At 42.0% G+C, this 22606-nt stretch overlaps 1 protein-coding gene across 1 annotated transcript in view; it reads left to right on the forward strand.

Annotated features, from left to right (window-relative positions):
* The first annotated feature begins 604 nt into the window (after window positions 1-604).
* Window positions 605-22606, forward strand: part of LOC105941330 (uncharacterized) — a 65293-nt gene continuing 43291 nt past the window's right edge. The window contains exons 1-15 of the mRNA XM_076888734.1: window positions 605-637; window positions 849-965; window positions 1215-1401; window positions 1506-1671; window positions 1758-1980; window positions 5849-6022; window positions 7932-8009; window positions 8149-8160; window positions 8284-8355; window positions 9378-9431; window positions 9512-9565; window positions 10275-10328; window positions 10412-10465; window positions 11113-11166; window positions 11501-11554. Of these exons, the coding sequence (XP_076744849.1) occupies window positions 605-637; window positions 849-965; window positions 1215-1401; window positions 1506-1671; window positions 1758-1980; window positions 5849-6022; window positions 7932-8009; window positions 8149-8160; window positions 8284-8355; window positions 9378-9431; window positions 9512-9565; window positions 10275-10328; window positions 10412-10465; window positions 11113-11166; window positions 11501-11554 (1386 nt within the window). The remainder of the gene's footprint in view (window positions 638-848; window positions 966-1214; window positions 1402-1505; window positions 1672-1757; window positions 1981-5848; window positions 6023-7931; window positions 8010-8148; window positions 8161-8283; window positions 8356-9377; window positions 9432-9511; window positions 9566-10274; window positions 10329-10411; window positions 10466-11112; window positions 11167-11500; window positions 11555-22606) is intronic.

Raw genomic sequence — 22606 nt, forward strand, 5'->3', positions numbered from 1 at the left:
CAACGAGTTTAGCTTCTGTCTTGCTAGCTTGCGCTGCGCTCGACAGTGCAGCCTAGGCGGAGTAGTCGAACGCAGATCCACTGAGCGCTCAACACAGACAGCATCGTCAGAAGAAAAGTTGATAAAATAAATGAAAAATTTTGTATTGTTCGATACATATGCGTACCGAACCGAAAGCACTGTATCGAACGGTTCAATATTGATACGAGTATCGTTGCACCCCTAGTAAATAGATATAGGAATATAAACAATTACGCAGAAAAAAAGTGCACAAGTTATAAGCAACACTGCTTGGTTGTAATAGCAGAGTGGAGAGGGAAGGAATGAAACTTTTGACTCCACTGGAAGCGAAGTTAAACAAAGCATATCAAAAATTATGAAACAATCGGTGGGAAAATGGGTAAAGGATAAATTATTACACAGGTGGCCAGCTCCTACAAACTATTCATGTCAAAGCATAGTGAAGGAACAAAACAGACTTTACTCCTATGATGCAACCTTTAAAGCGTCACATAAAAGCAGACTGCACATTTAGGCATGTTCACTGGTGCCACTTGCCAACACTGCATCTGCAGCAGGATGACCACACAACACGGCCACAAGCATGGTCACCAAACAGACTTGCACATGCATCCCTGTAAATTCTGCAGCTGTAATACTCAACTTTTGCATTTCCAAAGACCTCTGTTAAAATGTCTATGCTTGACTGGGAATGGCTAGTGGTTTCATTGAGTAGTCTTTAACATGTTCACTTGGCAGATCAGTCAGGGACACAAATAACCTTTGGGGTTGTGTAAGGTCTGGTGTCTGGTGTAAAATTATTTTTTTTAATTCACTTCTTTTTGTAGACTGGCAGGGCCATCAAGTTTGCAGTGGACCACGTGTTTGCCTCCTCCCAGCGGGGCAATCTGGTCAAGAACCGCATCGCTGTGGTGGTTACAGATGGCAAGTCACAGGATGATGTGGTGAGTGGTCCTTTGCCTCATGGGTAAAACCACGTCAGTGTTTTTGGGTGGCCTTTAATAACAGAGGCAACATAAAAGAAGTATCAACATGGAAAGAAACTTCGGCATAGAAAAGCCACACTGTGAGGTTTTAATACTCTAGCTAACCAGTACTTACCCCCTAACCCTAACTGTAACCGAGACCCTAGCACTTCTTCCCCAGACCTGGGAAAACAATTTAAACCAAAAGATAACCTTTTATATCTGTAGGTTGACGCCAGCATGGAGGCTCGAGCACAGAGTATTACTGTATTTGCTGTGGGAGTTGGCACTGAGATCACCACTTCAGAGCTGATCTCCATTGCCAATAAACCTTCATCTACCTATGTCCTGTATGCTGAAGATTACACCACCATCGATCGTATTCGAGACTCCATGGAGCAGAAGCTTTGTGAAGGTCAGAAAACTCAAGTGTATCTACAAAAGCACAAATTAGAGTGTTGCCAAATATCATATAGCTGAATGACCACTTGACTGAATGAATCACCCTGGTGCTTCCAGAGTCTGTTTGTCCCACACGAATCCCAGTGGCATCCCGTGATGAGAAAGGCTTCGAGCTGATGGTGGGCATGAACATTCAGACCAAGGCAAAGAAGATCCCTGGCTCTTTAGTTTCTGAGACTGCCTATGCCCTTGCTGCCTCCACAGACATTACTGAGAACACCAGGTAACATGCTATCGCTATCATTACATTCAGCTTTTGGGCTTTGGTCGACAGCTATTTACATTTTTCATTCTTAATCTTTAAACTAGGGAGATTTTCCCAGAAGGCCTTCCTCCATCATACGTGTTTGTGTCCACTCTACGTCTGAAAGGGATCTCTAGCAAGCTGTCCTTTGACCTTTGGAGGGTGCTGTCAAAGGATAAGGCGATTCAAGCTGCAGTAACACTGAGCGGAAAAGACAAAACTGTTACCTTCACCACCACCAGTACGACAGAGAAAGAGCAGAAAGCTGTCTTTAAAACAGGCTTTCAGGTTGGTGTTAGGATTGAGTGTCCATAGAGACCAATGATACCCCCTTGGCTTCAGGATAAAGCTACAACAACAAAAACAAGTACCGTATTTTTCAGACCATAAGGCGCATTAAGCGAAACAAAACAGTCAGATAAGTCAAACTTTACTCAACTCATTCTTCTTGCTTCCTCCACTTACGTACCATTGATTCATTAATGTTGAATCCTCTGCAGCTGCTCTATTCCAATGTTGTTGCAGTACATTAATGACTAACCTCGTATTGTGGATGGATTATCTCAGTTGTTCTCCTGACTGAAGTTTGGTCCGTTTACAGCATCCTGCGATTGCATTTGTCCCTAACCATCAGGGACCCTCACGTTAACTTTTATCGAGGGGAAAAGTATTAGCATTCATCCTCCAGCTTCACTGTGCTAATGTTATGCTAACATAGCTGTGTCGCTAGCGATCATATTGCACATCATTATATACCAGCTAGCCAAACTTCAGTAACCCTACAAACGTCACTGCTGTTTAGTTTTCTGTCTTCATTTATGTTGGAAGTGGTAGCAGAGCTGTACGTTTGAATTTTTGCAGAAATCTCTCAGTCAGAACATGATATATCATGCTTAAGTGGAAACTAGCGAGCTAGCCTCCTGCTAACTTCTAATTCTGTTAAATTTAATAAATTCTGTTTTCATGGATGTCTGGATGTTAAACGTAATTGTTACACCTGGTAAAGCAGCAGCAGCAAAAAGAATTTAGACAGTTTTTAACAGCCAGTGATGCCGCAGTGATCATTTGACTTTGGGACCTGAAGTTAACAGTTTAGGACCTAGATTTCTCCGCGGTAGCCGTAATGCTCCAACAATCCATCAAGTGGTGAGGCTAGTTTACCAAACTCCTACTAAAACATTTGTCAAATTTTTGAGCGCTGTGTACCACATAAAATCGGTTCGTTGGTAAGCACAACCAGAATTCATACATAAGGCGCACTGTCGATTTTTGAGAAAATTAAAGGATTTTAACTCATTCACTGCCAGCCATTGGCAGTGAATGAGTTAAACCCATTGACTCATTCACTGCCATTGACGGCTATAGACGTCAATGGCAGTGAATGAGTTAAGTGTGCCTTATAGTGCGGAAAATACGGTACAGTTTTATTCTTTATGTTTTGATTTTAGAGATGCAAACTCAACCAGTTTCTCTAACCATACCGAAGCTAAAAATAAACCATAGGATTTTATGTAAAAGAAGACTAACAGCTGTACTGTTCATCTGGCCACTGAGTTTGACAGATTGAATAAAAAGAATAGCTTTTCCATGTTGCATATACAGTGAATATTTTAAAGTAGTAGTTTACCTTGATTTGGTTCAGAAAAAGTAAAAGTAAATCAGTACCTCAGTACATAAAACGTAATAAAACAACACTTATTGCAATAACAGTGTCTCCACTCTGCTCTCTAGAAGTAAAACATTTGTTGATGCTGCTTTAATAAGTGTGGCTAAAGCAGCAGACTGAACTAGAATTGGTATTAATATATATATATATATATATATATATATATATATATATATATATAGGGGCGTGCTGGGTGTTATATATAAAAAACACCCAGCACGCCCCTGCGGGCGGTTTATCCTTCAAGCTCAGGTCCTCTACCAGAGGCCTGGGAGCTTGAGGGTCCTGCGCAGTTCTTAGCTGTTCCCAGGACTGCGCTCTTCTGGACAGAGATCTCCGATGTTGTTCCCGGGATCTGCTGGAGCCACTCGCCTAGCTTGGGAGTCACCGCACCTAGTGCTCCGATTACCACGGGGACCACCGTTACCTTCACCCTCCACATCCTCTCGAGCTCTTCTCTGAGCCCTTGGTATTTCTCCAGCTTCTCGTGTTCCTTCTTCCTGATATTGCTGTCATTCGGAACCGCTACATCGATCACTACGGCCGTCTTCTTCTGTTTGTCTACCACCACTATGTCCGGTTGGTTAGCCACCACCATTTTGTCCGTCTGTATCTGGAAGTCCCACAGGATCTTAGCTCGGTCATTCTCCACCACCCTTGGGGGCATCTCCCATTTTGACCTCGGGACTTCCAGGTTATACTCGGCACAGATGTTCCTGTACACTATGCCGGCCACTTGGTTATGGCGTTCCATGTATGCCTTGCCTGCTAGCATCTTGCACCCTGCTGTTATGTGCTGGATTGTCTCTGGGGCATCTTTACACAGCCTGCACCTGGGGTCTTGCCTGGTGTGATAGACCCCAGCCTCTATGGATCTTGTACTCAGAGCTTGTTCTTGTGCTGCCATGATTAGTGCCTCTGTGCTGTCTTTCAGTCCAGCTTTGTCCAGCCACTGGTAGGATTTCTGGATATCAGCCACCTCCTCTATCTGCCGGTGGTACATACCGTGCAGGGGCCTGTCCTTCCATGATGGTTCCTCGTCTCCCTCCTCTTTCTTGGGTTTCTGCTGCCTGAGGTATTCACTGAGCACTCGGTCAGTTGGGGCCATCTTCCCAATGTATTCTTGGATGTTCGTTGTCTCATCCTGGACTGTGGTGCTGACACTCACCAGTCCCCGGCCCCCTTCCTTCCGCTTAGCGTACAGCCTCAGGGTGCTGGACTTGGGGTGAAACCCTCGATGCATGGTAAGGAGCTTTCTTGTCTTTATGTCAGTGGCTTCTATCTCCTCCTTTGGCCAGCCTATTACCCCAGCAGGGTACCTGATCACGGGCAGGGCGTACGTGTTGATGGCCCGGATCTTGTTCTTACCATTCAGCTGACTCCTCAGGACTTGCCTGACCCTCTGCAGGTACTTGGTGGTTGCAGCTTTTCTAGCGGCCTCTTCATGGCTCCCATTCGCCTGCGGGATCCCCAGGTACTTGTAACTGTCCTCTATGTCTGCAATGACCCGAGATTATATATATATATATATATATATATATATATATATATATATATATATATATATATATATATATATATATATATATATATAAATATATATATATATATATATATATATGAGTAAGTGTCATAAAATGATTAATCTGAATGTGAGAAACATAAACATCTAAGCAGGATGTAAGAAGTGTAGTTTGCTGTACTGCCTTGAAAGGACTCATTGTGCTATTAGAGCATCTCCACCTACCTCAGCTTTCTCTTCATATTAGTGAATGAGTCTTGGCAGCTATTTAAACATCACTCCACATTTACTTCAGTGGAACCAGAGAAGATGCAATGTGATGCCAGGAGAAGCCCAAAGAAATTGTTTCCTACTCTAAACCACTGTATTTTCCTGGTGGAAACCATTTATTGGATGTGTAGAACTTGGAGCGCATGTCTCTATTTCCGAGGCAGTTCTGGGTAATAATCGCCAGGTTCAGTCTAAGAAGCACCCACCACCCTCCGTCCTTAGACGCAATGTTCAATGTGTAGGCCTGAACAGGGTTGTAATTATATTGAATTTGTGTTTGCATATGTTTGATTTGGTTTGATGTGGCACGAGCTAGGAGCTTGTGATTTGTCCTTTCAAAAGTGACTCTCAGCCCCAATGGAACAATCGCTGCTCTGTCTCTCTCTCTGCCTATGGCCTGAAAAGTCCTTGGTCTTAGTACCTGGTGTGTCAGAACTATTTGCAGAGCATTTAGGGAACACACGTTTTTGGTCTTGCCCACAAAATTATATTTAATGAAATGCATGAACACAGTTAAGGCTGGCAACAGAAACAGAAGACTGACTGAAAGAAGAACTGTAAGGTTAATAATTGTTTTCACATCCAGTTTTACTCATGAATGAAAGCTTGACCAAAAACGTGCTTTAAACTCTTAATTAAAGCATCTTTTTGTTCTGACAAAAGGCATTTTTTCATGAAATTTATATCATCTCTCTCAGACTCTTTATGATGGAAAATGGCATCAGATTAAAGTACTAGTGAGGCATCGCCAGGTCACCGGTTTCCTTGACGACCAGCGCATCCAGGAACTAATGCTGAAACCGGTGGAGCCAATTTACATCAATGGGGAAACGCAGGTGTCTAAGAGGCGAGGAACAGACATCACTGTACCTGTGAGTAACACATGTAATTACACTGGAGCTTTGAGCCCTGACGCTGATCTTTTACTTGATTTGATTTGAGGAGATTGGAGTGTTTTTATATGCAGAAAGAGTTTAGATCATTGGCATGTTTAGCTTACTTTCTGATGATCCTTTTTGTTAAAGCAATACGTTATTTCAGTCCAGTACATTCATTCTGGGAGCTACACCACACCTGACCAAATATAGTATAGGAAATGCTTCTGGTAAGAAATTAGCCATGATAATCATCCATCAACTTCCTGTCACTTACCTGAGTTGCAGAGGCAGGAGCCTAAGCAGAATATTTAGATGTCCCCATCCCAGGCTACTTCCTCCAGCTCTTTTAGAAGGATAGTGAGATGTTCCTGAGCAACCATGCTTTGGAGAAGCTATTCCAGAAGCTTAATGGTTTACGTTCCCAAACCAGTTCTGATGTGTTTCTGGGATCACTGTCCTGGTGGAACATCCACTCGTGTCCTGGGTTTAACCATCTGTGGTGAATTTGGTGAATTTTGAGGTAGCTTCTTGTTTTCATTGTTCTGTCCACTTTGTGCAGTGTACTGTAGCACTGGGAGCTAAACAGCTCCAGAGCATCATAGCTGGTGCAATGTTCTTGGGAAGGCTCCCCTTTATTTCTCCAGACATATCTCTTGTCAAATAGCTAATCTTTGTCTTGTCTGACCATAAAACTTTCCCAGAAATCATTTGGCTTGTCCATGTGGACGCCCACTGTGAACAGTGACACTGATGCTGCAGCAGTTTCCAGTTCATGGCAACCCTAAGCCTGGGTGGTTCCTGGATTTTCTAAGCAATTTCCTATTATTTTAGGGTGACATCTGGGTATCCTTCCAAAAAAAGGAAATCTGCCGTAGAAATGGCTCCAAGAGTCCCTCCCAGTCTATAGTGTATAAAGCTACAGATTTCCTTTTCAGACTTTCTGTGACTTCTTGCACATGATCAATTTTTAAGCATTGGTCATTCAAACGAGCCAAACGAATTCTGTTTTATGCTGGCACAGACAAACTGCCAGTCATAGTTAATCATGATCATCAGTGGGAAGTTAATAGGCCTTGTCAAGTTAAAATGTATTGCAGAACCTTCAAAACCACTTCCTAAAATATTTTCAAGGAGATGTATGTATATATTTAAGCCTGTATGTAAATAAATTAAAATTGCACAACCAATGCTTTTTATTTAAGTAACTTAGGATGTATGCTGTATAATCATTCCACCCTGGAAAAAGAACACTTCAAAGAAAGCCCAAAACAGGACAGCCATGCCCATGATGAGTGTATGTAAACCTCTGACCACAACTGTATATGACAACCAGACCTTTGAGTCTACATGAGGGGAGGACTGTTAGCTGGCAGAGCACTATTTTACCTGAGCAAGAGCCCAAAATACTGGTGCTCATCCAATCAGAGCAGCAACACATCCCCAACCTGCGGAAGACAATCCACGCTTTCACTCATTTTGCCATGACTGATATGAGCATTCACTGCTTCAACGCTTTATATACAAAAAGAAATATGGAAAGCATAATTGGACCCCTTTAAAATGTTGCCAGTAGGTTGGATATATTTTGTTTAATATGCTTGACTGTCCAGAGAATGATATTCTGCATAAATGATCCTACAATTATTATTATAGTTTGCAAGGTGTTACAATCATTAGGATTCCATGCAACATTTGTTTTGTTTTTAACACACGGCTATTGCATGTATGGATGTAGATATCATTACTATTATCATATGAAGCGCAGTTTGCAACATTTGTAACATTTACATGTTGCAAAATCAGCCTTCAAAGCATCGTGTCACGCATCAAAGATGACACTAGTTTCTGTTTTTACAAAAAGCATGTTTGAAATAATCAGATCGTCCATGTTGTTTCGATTCAGGTGGAGATTCAGAAGCTGCGTCTCTACTGTGATCCCCATCAGAGCGAGAGGGAAACAGCTTGTGAAATCTACTCCGTCGTAAGATCTCTGCTCTCACTCTCTCTTCGTTTCCACTTCAAAGGCTTTGTACTTGAAAGGCTGTGTATGGCTGCGTGTATGAGCCTGCGATGACGATAACCATTATGTTTTCTCTTGTCTTGTCTCTCCTGATACGCAGGATGATGAAAGGGTAAGGGTGAATTCACACATATTTAATCTGAGGTCGCTAATAAAAGTTTCACCACTGAGGTGTTGTCAGGGTAATCCGTTTGTGACCCACTCTGTTAATTTAATTGTGTATGTGTATCTTCAGTGCCCTCTGAATAGAAGTGCCACAGTGGAAGAAGAAGACTGCGATTGTGTAGTCGGCCCACCAGGACCCACGGTAACACACATAAAGACCTACATTTGATAGATTACATGTCTGTTTCCTTTCCTATGGTTTTAACACCAGGCTCTGATGTCTGCAAGATCCCTGCTGCTCAACAAAGAGTGTGCTGATGAGTGTGATCCATCATCATTCTCATTTAACAGCTTGGTTATTCTTTGATTTTGATGTTCACATATAGAATGTGCTGCTAGTTTACACAACATTCTTTGTTGCTTTTTTGGATGCAATAATAATCAGTTCTTTACTGTATCATTATATTGGAGGTCATTACACACCCATCTAAAATGGTATATGCTACATAGAGACCACAACAGGGCAATTGGAAACTAGGAAACTGCTAGTTTATTTGATGTGGATTTGGAGCCTCATTCAAAAAACATACATATCAAGACTTGACTCCTCTACTAATTACCTCTAATGATGTGTAGTTGTGATGAAGCCCAGTTAATGAGTCACAATAGTATTTGTTTGGTAAGGAAAGTGCTGGAAAGTGTCCACGATGTAGACAGCAGTGCACGCCTAAATCGCATCTCTTGCAAACTTGTTATGTTTCCTGAAAAGTCTCCATCGTGTCTGCAGCCAAAGCCATGTACAGTCACGTTAGGAACATTAAGGTTTCTGATTTACAAGGATTTGAAAAATGAATTCTTCCTAGAATTCATGAAAGATATTTGCAGCCAAAAGATCCCTGGTTCAAGTCGCACCGTTTCAGGGGGTCATGAGCCGGTGAACTCCCAGTGCCAGTCCAAAACCCAGATGGGACGCTCGCATCAGGAAACCACTCGGTGTAAAATCATACCTGTGATTCCATCACTGTGGTGGAGCGTCTGAAAGTACTTTCCATTAAATGTTATGGGATCAGTTGTTCCAAATTTGAAGGCAGTTCATTGTCATATTCTGGGACGGTTGAAGCGATGGGCAGCCACAGCCTTGGTATTCATAGAGCCAATAGCATAGCTGCTGTTGTGTCTTAATGTAAGAAGAAAGTTTCTGATTAGAATATTTTTATATTACAGGGTTCACCAGGTGAGAAAGGGACACATGGGCCACGAGGGCCTGAAGGCAAGCCTGTAAGTACGGATATCTTTGAACGTTTTTCATTCTGTTTTATCTTTGGATGCATGTTTGAACATGATGCAATTGTTCTCAGGGTAAAGAAGGAAAACCTGGTGATCCTGGCCCCCAGGGGTTTCCAGGGATGAAGGTATAAGGAAACACCACGATAATACCTTTGAATAGACGCATTTCACTTCTCTGTTTCTGTGTGAGTTGTACAGAGCTGCATGTCCTCAAAGAGTTACTCCTCCCTGTATTATTCACCCACCCGCATCCTTTATAGCACATTATATATCAATTTGGTTGTCTTTCCCTTTGATTAATAATAATAACAATAATAATAATACAACATTATTATTATTATTATTATTATTATTATTATTATTATGTCTGACACAAGGAAGAAAACTGCACTTTACATAAAGCATTGGTGGCTATAAGACAGAAACGTTTCTGGAGACTCATCGATTCGCTGTTGGCTTTAACTCGCTTTTTAAGTCTGTGTTTCACCAGCAAATTAATATTTGCGTGATGAGGAGTTCAATGCAGAGCGATAATTATAGTGTACCCAAGAATGTACACACAACAGCCACAATTTCAAAAATTAACATGTGGTGACTGTCATGGATGATCTGGAGGAAAGTCTTTCTGCATGCCTTTGTTCATAAAGGACGTCTGAAATAGTGACATCACACATGTTTGTTCAGATGTGATCAAACTATAAGCCTAACAAGTTATGTCTTTGAATATCCTGCAAATGTATTAAGTTTTAAATGTATTATAGAAAACAGGCAGATCAAAATACTTTATGCTGTTTATTTCGGTGAACACTTTTCTGACCTGTCTTCCCTCTGCAGGGTGAAGCAGGTCCGACAGGAGCAAGGGGAGCACCTGGTCCTAAAGGTGCAAAGGTAAGTGTTAGAAAACCAGGAGCATTCGTGTGTGTTCTTATTCACACTGGTTGTTTTATAGACAGTTCTTCAATGTGTTGCAGGGAGACAGAGGCGAGCCAGGCTTAACAGGAGAACCAGGTCTCCCAGGACCTAAGGTAAGACTGGGAGAGCAACAGTCCCACGGACGTTTTGAATGATATATATTATAGATATATTTCTGCAGCTCTCTCTCGTTCATTGTGTCTTGGCCACTTTTTCTGTTTTAGTGCTGCTTTGTGTCGCTGTACTGCAAGGCACAAGAAGCCACTGATGCTTTACAATATTTTAGACAACTTAATGATTTGTATAACAAATTGTTAAAAACAAAATGAATTGTTAAAAAATAACGTTTGAAATTAGAAGCATTTGTTTTCCTTTTTTTCCCCACAGCTAATCTTATAACATTGTACATGCTGCTGTAGCAAATAAAAACAAAATCTTTCTGCATGATTCTTAAATTCACTCTTAAATCTCCTAAATTGTAAGAAATAAATGTTCGAAAAAGTTCAGGTTCAAGACACGAGTCTTTAAATGCTGCCACATTTAGCACGGACATTTAAAACATTCACCATGATCATCCTGTTGAATTTAATTTGTTTCTAACAAATTTTCCTGCACAATAACAAAACTTTGCTGTTAATGTGAGTTTGAAACTCTAGAGAAACATTTTCTATGTCAACCAACAGAATTAAAATTAAAAGATGGTGAAGTTATTATTTAAAAGTGATCACATTTGAATGTTAGCAACATTCTTCATGTGCAGGGTCTCCCTGGTGAGAGAGGAGAGCCAGGACCTCCAGGAGAAGCTGGGCCGATGGTAAGCTCTAGAGGGAGTTAGCTGATGCTCATAGGATGCTAAACCTTTCAAATGTAGGGCTCTGTCTGATGTCACGAGATCATCAGATTATTCCAAAACACTCGATAAGAAAGCTATGATAAGTTAAAAGCAGTTTAAACACGGCAAGCAAAAGTATTTCAAAATGTAACAAATCAAAAATATCTTGAATGTGTTTATATGATATTATTTCTTCTCCTAATTGAACAGTAGTGAAGAGACGAGTTTGCTTGTGGATGGGATTTCTTCCACGTTCTGTACCATTTCCAGGACCCTGTTGTTTCATATTGCCTCACAGAATTTTTCATCCTCCTAGGGGGAGCCTGGAGCTCCAGGCCGTGTCGGACTGGTTGGCGCGCTGGGACCAAAGGTCAGTGCAGACTGTAGTTTCTGAGACATCAAGTCCGCTTCACGTTGCAAACATTGCACTCTGTGATTGTCAACATCTCGTGCCAACACTATAGAGAATATTTCTGTTACAATTAACATGTGTGCTGCTGTTAACAGCTGCCAGTGTTTCTGTAAGCTGTCTGAACAGCTCGATTTGATTTGACCACAGTGGCATTTGTGGTCCAGCATCTGTCTGCAGCTTCATCACAAAAGTGTTGGGAAGCACCACACTCTGCATACAGGACAGTTTGTTTGGCAAAGCAGTGGTTTTGTAGAACGAACCTCCTTTAAGCTGATCTTACAAAGCTGCACGTTTGTCTTTATGGATATTCATACTGAAACTGAAGGCAATGAATGCCAGCAAGTGGCTGCCATTTACTTTATGTGACAGTTCAGACGCTGACTGATAGCAGAACTGAGCAGGACATTAAATGTTAAAAACATTTCCGACCTCTGTGTAAGCTGCCCTCGTTTAAACTTTGCAATAGTACCAGTGCATCTCAAAGACATTTAAATATTGTGAAATGTTTTTTCATAATTCATTTAACAAAGGTAACGATGACAATTACACTCTGAGTACTTTTTTGGGACTCCTTTATCACAAATGACTCTTTCAGTGTGCCGTGGCCTGGAGACAGTCAGCCTGTGTCGCTGCTGAGCGGTTACTTTATAGCCTCACTGAGCTTTGCTGTATTTGTAGCCCAGGTCTTTCTCATCTTCCTCTTGACACATTTTAACAGAAATCAGAAATTTAAATGTAAACATGTTTATTTGCTATATGTGTAATAACATTTATGATGTCATTAATTGCACATTGATAAAACTAATGTTAGTGTGGAGTTTAGCTAGCTAGCTGTAACTTGGCTATGTAGCATAAGTGATTGTAAGATTAGGTGACAGCATTACTACAGTAGTAGCAGACGGTGGGCTAGCCTTTTCATTTCATGAATGATCCTGTTCTGTCAAGGAATTAGATTTAAGAGTTGAATGTGGATAATGTACCACAGCTAAATTTGAATTAGAATTTAAGCTTGCATAGACGAGATCATAAAACAACTGAGAAGCGCAAACATATTAAACAAAAGAAGACTTTAAAGCAGCTTTATTGTCTTAGCGTAAGTTAATGCAAAGCATGCTGTGGTCTCAGACTTGAAAAAACCTAAAAGGTTTTAAAACTGCAAAGTTGGCAGAAAGACATAAAGATATTCAACTTCCTACTTACTTTTTTGTCTTCTGGAAAGCGAAATAGTTTATAAAGATCCATCTGGGTGGGATAAATATTTTATATGGGAGGCAGGGAATAAGATACTCCCTGTGCTCCCTGGTAATTTTAAACTTTACTGATAGATATGTACATTTGACAGGACAAACAAATAAAGGTAAACTCTTATATAAAAAACTAAAAAAGGACATTAGGCCCCACCTAAGACTCAGCACATTTACAAGTTTTCTTTAGCGGCCTAGAAAAGTAATCCAGCGACAGTCGTCCATAAATCCATGGGCTGCATTAGAGAGGATCTGCTAATAGCTATTTCAGCATGCTCCTAATGGGAGTAATTTGACCAAATGGAAGCTCATGCAGGGTAAAAATAAAGGGCCATAAAGAAAGAAATACCTGTAACTTAAAAAGTCCATGAATTAATTTTGTAAACAAATCTCTTTGACAGATTTTATTTCTCGCTGCTCTGATATGAGTCATAGAGTCGGGCTGCATGTTGTTATAATCTTATCCACCACCATTTCTGTCAGTTAATTAACACTAGTAGTGGGCTACAGCCACACACTACATGGGATGTTCTCCTGTGGCAAGCTGGCTGTGGCTAAATGAAAGAGCAAATGCACACATCTGCAAGCGTGTGTCCACACCCACCAGCTACAAGTGTGCACACTGCTATTTTGAGTTTTCTCTGAACTCCACGCTGACTCTCGGCCACTCTGCTCAGTAATTTGGGCCTGTTCCTGCTATCACAACAAACTACTTTCTCCAAGGATCTGGAAGTGTTCTCTACCAAGTGGAGGATGCTGGTACACATTTGGTGTCCATGTGTGGGAACATGTGGCTGCTACTGTCTCCAGAGCACTCCCTGTGGAACGTATCCGCATTTTTGGTCATCTGGTCATGAAGGCACACGTTAACTAGCTTAATTTAGCATCAGACTAGAAGCAGTCTCTGCAATCTGTCCAGCATCAAGGTGATTGTTGAACAATTACTTAATAAACAATAAACAATTACTTTGTAAGTGCACACATTTCCAGCTGTGCATCATTACCAGAGATCAGGCTGTTAGATAGGAATTAAATAAAGGAAAACAGGATGTAAATATGAATAGATAGTAGAGATGGCACGATACCACTTTTTTATGTCCGATACCGATATCATGAATTTGGATATCTGCCGATACCGATATGAATCCGATATAGTGTTTTTTAATCAATAAAACTGTTTTTTAATATCTTGCTGCATTTTGTATAAGTTCATAGTCAAGTTTAAATAAACAACAGCACTAAAGCTATTCTGTTATACCTGTGTGTAAAAAGTACACTGCGCCCAAAATATTTCATAGTTCAGCAACACTGATCAATCTAATAAACTTAAACCTGCTCCATCCTTCCTATTCTGGTATTTTAAAGAGTACTTAGCAGAAATATTAAGCAACCTAACTAATAGGGTTGCAAACTACCAGCAAAAAAAAAAAAAAAATAGGGAACCCCCCCCCCCCCCCCCTCCACCTCATGATGCTTAATCGATGTAATCAACTTTAATTTGATGCAGTGTGAAAAAAAAATGCACAGAAATAAATTATTTTTTCAAGAATAATTAAATAGATTCAACATCTTTCTTCAACAGAACTGCAGACTGCACAGATGGTACCTTCCCAAAGGAAAAAGTACTATAGCTTACTAGGGTATATTAGACTTAACAGTTACTATATACAGTAATGGACTTCTATACATTTTACATCAGATTAAAACTTTGGGTGTCAGATTCAGATAATTATTTATTGAAAGCTCGACATTTTAAATGAGAATAAGAAAGAAAAGTATGTCTTTGTGCCCCCTTTTCCCTGTTCATGCCCTATCGGCCCCCTTGGCTAAACTTTGCTAGATCCGCCCCTGCACAGTTACCAGCGTCAGCTGTAGAAAAAGATCCTCGAGTAGAAAGTAATAATAAATAAATTCTAACTACAGCTGATCAAGCTTAAACGTGTTGCTGTTGTTCAGCCGCTGGTTTCCTCTTTCTGGTGCAAAGTGGGCCAAAAACAAACAAGAGAGACGGAGTCGCGACAGAAAAGCCGATCAGCTGATCATTAAGCAGTTTCATGAAGTAGCGGCAGGAGAGAGAGAGAGAGAGAGAGAGAGAGGCACTTGCTCCATATATCAGTTGTTAAGCTTAACGTGGGAATGCTTTACAAACATTCAGAGAGGAACTTACACACTTGCTTTACTTCTCTCTGGGATAACTTCCTCGGAGATGAAATGCTGGTTTGGTAGTGAGACTACAAATACACACAGCCGCTGTATCACGTGACCATACTGCTCTGACGTGCTACGGTTATGAGACGAGTTACGCCGTGTCGCAAGTTTTGTGAGGTGCTTTTTTGATATTTAATGGATCGGATTACATTTTTTATTTCTCGCCGATATCCGATCCAGTAATTTAGGTCAGTATCGGACCGATACCGATACGTAATATCGGATCGGTCCATCTCTAATAGATAGTAATGGCCCTTTAAATCCATATGCTATTTTCTCATAACATCTACTAGGTGACATTAGGACCATTAGGAGAAGGATTATGGTGGTAGTAGTCTTGTGCTAAACGAGCAGCGTTTCAGGAATGATAACGTCTTCCCTTTCAAACAGAGTTTACTGCATGCACTTTGATCTTAGAGCTCTTCTATTAAGATTTCCATTTGTGTCTGACAAACATGTTTACATTCCATATGAAGGACAGATGGGAACATTACCCGACCCTAAAGAGATTAAGTATCAAATTCAAATTCAAATTTTATTTGTCACACACACACAACCATACACAGTATGACATGGGGGTGAAATGCTTGTAGCTGTACAATGCCCGACCATTAAATGACAGAAGAAAAGTTTTACAATATTTACAATTTACAGTTTACTACAAAATTTACAAATTAACTTAGGAATTTACAGTAAAGAACGTGCAAATAGCAGAAGAGATTATAAAGATAAGGATTATAAATTATAGGAATTATAGGATTGTGTGGTGGTGCGTGTGGTGACGTGTGTGAGAGTCCAGTCTTATAGTGACGTGTTTGGGAGAGTCCAGTCCTACACCTGGTTCAGGCCCCGAATAGCCTGGGGGAAGAAGCTCCTCCTCATTCTCTCTGTTTTGGCCTTAAGGGAGTGGAGGCGCTTCCCAGACCTCAACAGTGAGAAGAGTCCATTGTTGGGATGGGAGAGGTCCATCATAATCTTCCTAGCTTTGGACTTGCACCGCTTGGTGTAGATGGACAGCAGGTCAGGGAGCTCTGATTGAATGATGCGTTCTGCCGAGCGCACCACCCTTTGCAGATCTCGTCTGTCCTGCTTGGTGCTGTTCCCAAACCAGGTGCAGATGTTTGCCGTCAGGACGCTCTCGATAGTGCAGGAGTAGAAGTTCTTGAGCACCTTCAGTGGCAGATGGAAGTCTCTAAGTCTTCTGAGGAAGAAGAGACGCTGACGGGCTTTCTTAACCAGGGTGTTGATGTGACAGGACCATGACAGGTCCTGAGTGATGTGGACACCCAGGTATCGGAAACTGTCCACTCTCTCCACTGGCGTGCCACTGATGATGAGGGGTTTGTAATTCCTCGCCTGCTTTGTAGTGAAGTCCACGATCAGCTCCTTAGACTTGCTGATGTTTAGGAGGAGGTTATTCTCCTGGCACCAGGTCTCCAGGTTCCTAATCTCCTTCAGGTAGGCCGCCTCGATGTTGTCGGAGATCAGGCCCACAACAGCAGTGTCGTCAGCAAACTTGACAATGGAGGTTTTGTCTGATGTGGCTACACAGTCATAAGTGTACAGTGAGCAGTGTTGGTCAAGTTACTTGAAAAAAGTAATCAGTAACTAATTACCGATTACTACCCCCCAAAAGTAATCCCGTTACTTTACTGATTACTTATTTTCAAAATTAATTAATTACTTAGTTACTTAGTTACTTTTTAAAAACATGATTTACAACCTGAAGAGGTGATAAAGCGATAGATCTTTCAGCCCAATTCTACTTTTTCTGCATAATCCATCATACAAAATGTAATCAAATGGAAAATTCTCTTTTTAAAACTTGTTTTATTAGTTTTAATCTTTTAACTTTATGCATCAAGCAAAAATTTAATTATATGCAACATTCTCTGACTGGAAGAAATTAGTTTAATATTTAAACCTATTTTCTGCACATTCCAGCACATAAAATAAAATATTTTGTGTGTTTACACTCAGTCTTTCAAATAGATGCAAGTAAAACACAGCAGAAAATAAATAAAGTCAAAGACTCAGCGGTCCTGTTGCTCTATTTTCACCTGTAAAGCAGGAGTTGGGTAGGCGGAGGTTTACCCTGGTGCAGGTGTGCCGCGGTCAGTGGAAGGATACGGCAGTTTCTCTGTGAGTTTCCCATTACGTCGTAGCTACTCGGTGCTTGCTCAGAAGTTTAGGGGTTTTTTTCGGTGTAAGGTCAGTATTTCCACGCTTTAAACGCTGCATGCTCATACTCTCTCCCGCACTCGATATATGATCCATTGTTGATCTGCACACAGCTGTTGTCACGAACGTCGCACTCGCTTACGTCACTGTCGTGAGACATTCTCGCAAAAAATCACGGTTTTAGTAACGCAGTAACGCAGCGTTCCTACAGGAAAGTAACGGTAATCTAATTACCATTTTTGCAATAGTAATCCCTTACTTTATTCGTTACCTGAAAAAAGTAATCAGATTACAGTAACGTTACTGCCCATCTCTGACAGTGAGTACAGCAGGGGGCTTAAAACACAGCCCTGAGGCACTCCAGTGCTGAGTGAGATGGAGGGGGAGACTTGTTTTCCCACCCTCACTGATTGGGGTCTGTCTGTGAGGAAGTTGAGGATCCACTGACACAGTGATGAGCTGAGTCCTAGATCCGTCAACTTAGAGGGAATTATTGTGTTGAATGCTGAACTGTAGTCCACGAACAGCATCCTAACATAATTCCCTCTGCCAGTGTCCAGGTGACTCAGGGATGTGTGGAGCAGGTGAGATATGGCATCGTCTGTGGAACGATTAGTCCGGTAAGCAAACTGAAGTGAGTCGATGGTGGGAGGAAGTGAAGAAGTGATGTGATCTCTCATCAGTCTTTCAAAACACTTCATCACAATTGAAGTCAGTGCTACTGGACGGTAGTCATTGTGGCAAGCGGGCTGTTGTTTCTTTGGAACAGGGACAATAATGGACTGTTTGAAGCACGTGGGAACCACAGCTTGGGCCAGGGAGAGGTTGAAGATCTCCGTGAACACCGGTGCTAGTTGATCAGCGCAGGCTCTAAGGACCCGGCCAGGGATTGCATCTGGTCCTGCTGCCTTCCTGGTGTTCACCCTCCTGAAGGTGTTCCTCACGGCATGCTCTGTGATGACGAATGCATTTTCTTCACTGGTGCACTCCGAGCGCGCGCAGCCGTTTGTTGTTTTAAATGCTGCGGCGTCGAAGCGAGCATAAAACGTGTTCAGCTCATCAGCCAGTGAAGTGTCGGCATTCATCATTGAAGAAGCTGGTCGTTTATAGTCCGTTATAGTCCGCAGTCCCTTCCACAGGCTCCTAGAGTCGCACTGTCGTAGCTGTGACTCTAGTTTTTCCCCGTAGCTCCGCTTTGCCTTTCGGACCGCGCTGCGCACGTTGTAGGACGCAGCCTTGTATAGGTCCATATTACCGGAGACAAGCCCTTCATTGCAGGCAGCGGTGCGTGATCTCAGAGCGTCGCGGATGTTTTTATCCACCCACGGCTTCTGGTTGGGAAACGTTCGGATGATAGTTCTTTCTGCTGTGTCGTCCGCTAGTTTCCCGATAAATCCCACAACCGCTTCCGTAAACATGTTGATGTCATCAGAGCTGCGCCGAAACATGTCCCAGTCTGCGTCATCCAGTGCGTCCTGGAGCGCGGCCACTGATTGGTCCGTCCAGCGAGCGACCTCCCTCCTGATTGGTGGTTGCTGCTTTAGCCTTTGTTTGTAAGCAGGCATGAGGAAGATGGCGGAATGGTCCGATTTTCCAAATGCCGGCAGGGGCTGAGCCTCGTAACAGTTCTTGATCGGGGTGTAGCAGTGGTCTAATGTCCTCGTGCCCCGGGTGGGGCAGTTGATGTGCTGGTGAAGGTTGTGAAATGTCCGTTTGAGATTCACTCTGTTAAAATCTCCCATAACAATGAGTGCGGCATCTCGGTGAAGTGTTTGTTGATGTGTGAGAGCCTCATGTAGCTCACATAAGGCAGTGTCCGAGTCCGCGTGAGGCGGAATGTAAACAGTGCAGGCAATGACTGCAGTGAATTCCCAAGGGAGATAGAAAGGGCGACACTTAACGATCAAAAGCTCCAGATTGGGCGAGCAAGAGCGTGTGAGTGGGGAGATGTTTGTGCTGTCGCACCATCTGTTGTTCACCATCAAACATACTCCATCACCTCTTTTCTTCCCCGACTCCATTGTCCTGTCCATGCGGTAAACCGAAAAGAACCCCGTCGGCTGCACGGCGTGGTCTGGTATCGCTGGGTTCAGCCAAGTCTCGGTGAAGCAGAGGAGGTTGCAGTCCCGAATGTCTCTCTGGAACTTGATTCTGGCTCTGAGGTCATCAAGCTTGTTCTCGATGGATTGAACATTGGCTAGCAGGATACTGGGCATGGGTGCGCGGTGTGCGCGAGCCCGTAGCCTATTCCTGATGCCGGCTCTTTTACCTCGAGGCCGTCGCTTAGGGTCGCGTCTTTTGTTCTCTCTCAGGATCTCCTTTGGCCAGGTTGGGTCCGGAGTTAAACATGGTGAAATGCTCGTGTATTGCAGACCAATAGAAACCAAAGTGTCTCTACTGTAGCGGATTTGTGTGTTTTGCATGATGCCCATGCAAGATTATGGCAGATATAGCAAAAAGTGACGAAAAACTGCAAAAAGTGGAGAAGTTAGGGCAGAGCATCCAGCACGGCAGCCGACCTCACCGGCGCCAAGTATAATTCTGAGATAATGTATTTCTGTATGCCTAATTTATAGTATTTATAAGTAAAGTAAATTGAGTAGAAAGTGAAGTAAAGAGAGCCGCTGAGATTAACTAAACTGGTGACTTGAGCTGCATCACCGATGCAGGAAGCCTAACAAACAAATACAGTTTCTTGCAGCAAAGTCAGGGAAGACTGATCATCATAATGATTACCAGGAAGCACAACATACCAACATACTTTGAAGGACTGATTGTTGAATGAATACATCTTTAACAACCTAAAAAAACCTGCACAAGTTTACATTTAATTTGTATTTTCTGTAATCCACAGAGGTTTATAAAATTACTTACAGGCTCACATTTGGAAATACTGTGAAAGGATATTGTTCTTCATCCCTGATACATATTCTCACTTAAATATTGGAAGAAGTGGAGTTAAATATTTTATATTGTTCTTTGACTCGGCAGGACCTGGCTCTATTCACTGCTCATCCTCATGATCAAGTCCAAAGAATTAGATGAACCTAGATGAAAGTAGCGATGGCAGCATCATGCTCTGGGGCTGTTTTGCTGCAGTGCTACGTTACACAAAATTGATGGAATAATGCAGAAGTGGAACTCAAATCCATAGATGGTTGAAATTTGGACACAACTGAGTGTTCCACCAGGACAATAATCCCCAACACACATCCAAACTTACAGTAAGCTACTGGAATGGCCTTCCCAAATCCCTGACGTCAGCCGTCTTGGAAATATGGAATATGCTTAAAAGCCGTGTCCATGCTAGGAAGCCAATCAGTTGAAAGGAACTCTGCCAATATTACTAAGTAAAGTGGTCAAATTTTCAAGCAGAATCATGACACAAGGTTGTCGACACTATCAAAGCATCTGACGGAGCTGCAACTTGCTAAGGGACATTACACCAAATACCAAAGTACATCTTTGAGCCTGTATGTTTAACTCTGACCGGATGTGTGTTAAAAAATGCAGAATAAATAAAAGACATTAAATTCATTCTGTAAATGGTTAAAGATGCATGCTATACAACCAGCCCACCCTGGAAATAGAGCAGTTCAAGGAAAATCATTCCAAGCCAAAAATTACCACAGAAACCTCTGACCGCTGTGTATGTTTGACTTGATCTCTTTTTCCTTCCTCCTCTTACCAAACTGGAATTTAAACAGAAATGTACAGAAAATTATTTTGGGTACACAATTGAGTCTTTCTCTAATATTTGTTGAGGTCTGATGAGAACATTTATTTTGGAGCACAACCACAGGTGAGATGGACAGAGCTTCCTTTCAGGTCTGACACAACAAGTCAGCTGAGCAAAGCAGCCTTTCTCCTGCCACAGGGCGGGACTCATGACCTCAGCACACAGGGGTTCATGTTGGACAATAAACTGCGGTCCAAGATTTCTATAGAGTGTTGTGGTCTACATTTGTTCAGGTGTCATGTTGGATAGCGCTGTCGTACTTCCGCACTGGTTTCCACCTGGTCTGGCCTCCTTCCCGTTCAGGTTTCCACCTGCCTTTGCAAATAGCAACCATGTAGCTCATATAAAGGATGACTGACACCCCTGATCAGTTTTAGGTGTACGTGCTTCTACCCTCAGAAATGTTAGTTTGCTTGCTGATGATAAAATGAAAAACCAAACAGAACATTGTAATGGGGACGTCTAATGGAAAAGCATGAAGCATCATTTAAAAAGATACACAGAGAACAACTGAACAGTCGTTACTGAATAAATAGTTAGCTCTTAGTCTGTAAAAGCCCCGTTCTAACAACTTCCACGCAGTTAACAAAAAGTGATGTATAGCAGTAAAAAAGCTCTCAGTGTGGTCACTGCCTGAGGTGGTCTCCCTCATCAGCTGTAAAGAATTTATTTTCACCGATCCGTGGAAGCCCCATTGAATGTTAATGATGCCTAACGTTAGATATACTGTAGAAGGCTTTAGGCTGCTACTGTGGCCTTTAATCACACTCATAAAGCTGCTATCTTTCAGCATCACACTTTCAAAGAGTTTAGGATTTGATGTTTCACACTCAAGTGAAGTCAGATAGAAATGATCAGCTCAGTGCTGGCAGTAGGTCTCTTATTACCAGATACCGAGTGTTCTACACCCAAAATTATAACATTTCAGATGCAGCTGTGTGAGGTTTTCATGTTACGAGAGATAAAGAGATAAAGATACTGTATGCCAATCAGTGCTGCCCTGTAATTACTAACTGTATAACTATTATCTGTTGGAAAACAGGGATGGGGAGATTTCAAATGGGGCTAGGCTGTCTATATACATTTGAAAACCCATTAATAATATTAGCAGAAGCATGTTCTCGGGACCAACGAAACCACAGGATCCTTTAAATGATGTTGCTTAAATGAGCCAACAAATGACAATCGTCTACTTACACAGATCAAAAGGAAGCCGGTAGCATTTAGGTTGGGTTTATTTTTAACTCTGTTTCTTGTAATTTGGAAGCGAGTTCAGAGACCTCTTAAGTACATGCATAAGTTCGAGTTTCCCTCTCCCTCAGGCTGACAGGCCCACAAATCATCAGTTGTTACCCACAAGTAACAGATGTATAGACCATGTCGGGGAGTAACGGAATACATGTACCGCCGTTACGTATTTAAAATACAAAATATGAGTAACTGTATTCGGTTACAGTTACCGTTTAAAAAGGTGGTATTTAGAATACAGTTACTTTGTTGAAATAAATGGATTACACTGCGGTACTTTCCTGTTTCATGTTGTGGCGGGTCAGGACTGTTTGGGTTTTGTTTGACAGCTACGTTCTGTTGTTCCAGGCGGCAGCGTTACGGTTGCCATGGTTACAGGGCGACGCTCTC

This window comes from Maylandia zebra, linkage group LG9 (genome assembly GCF_041146795.1).
Source record: "Maylandia zebra isolate NMK-2024a linkage group LG9, Mzebra_GT3a, whole genome shotgun sequence".
NCBI lineage: Eukaryota > Metazoa > Chordata > Actinopteri > Cichliformes > Cichlidae > Maylandia > Maylandia zebra.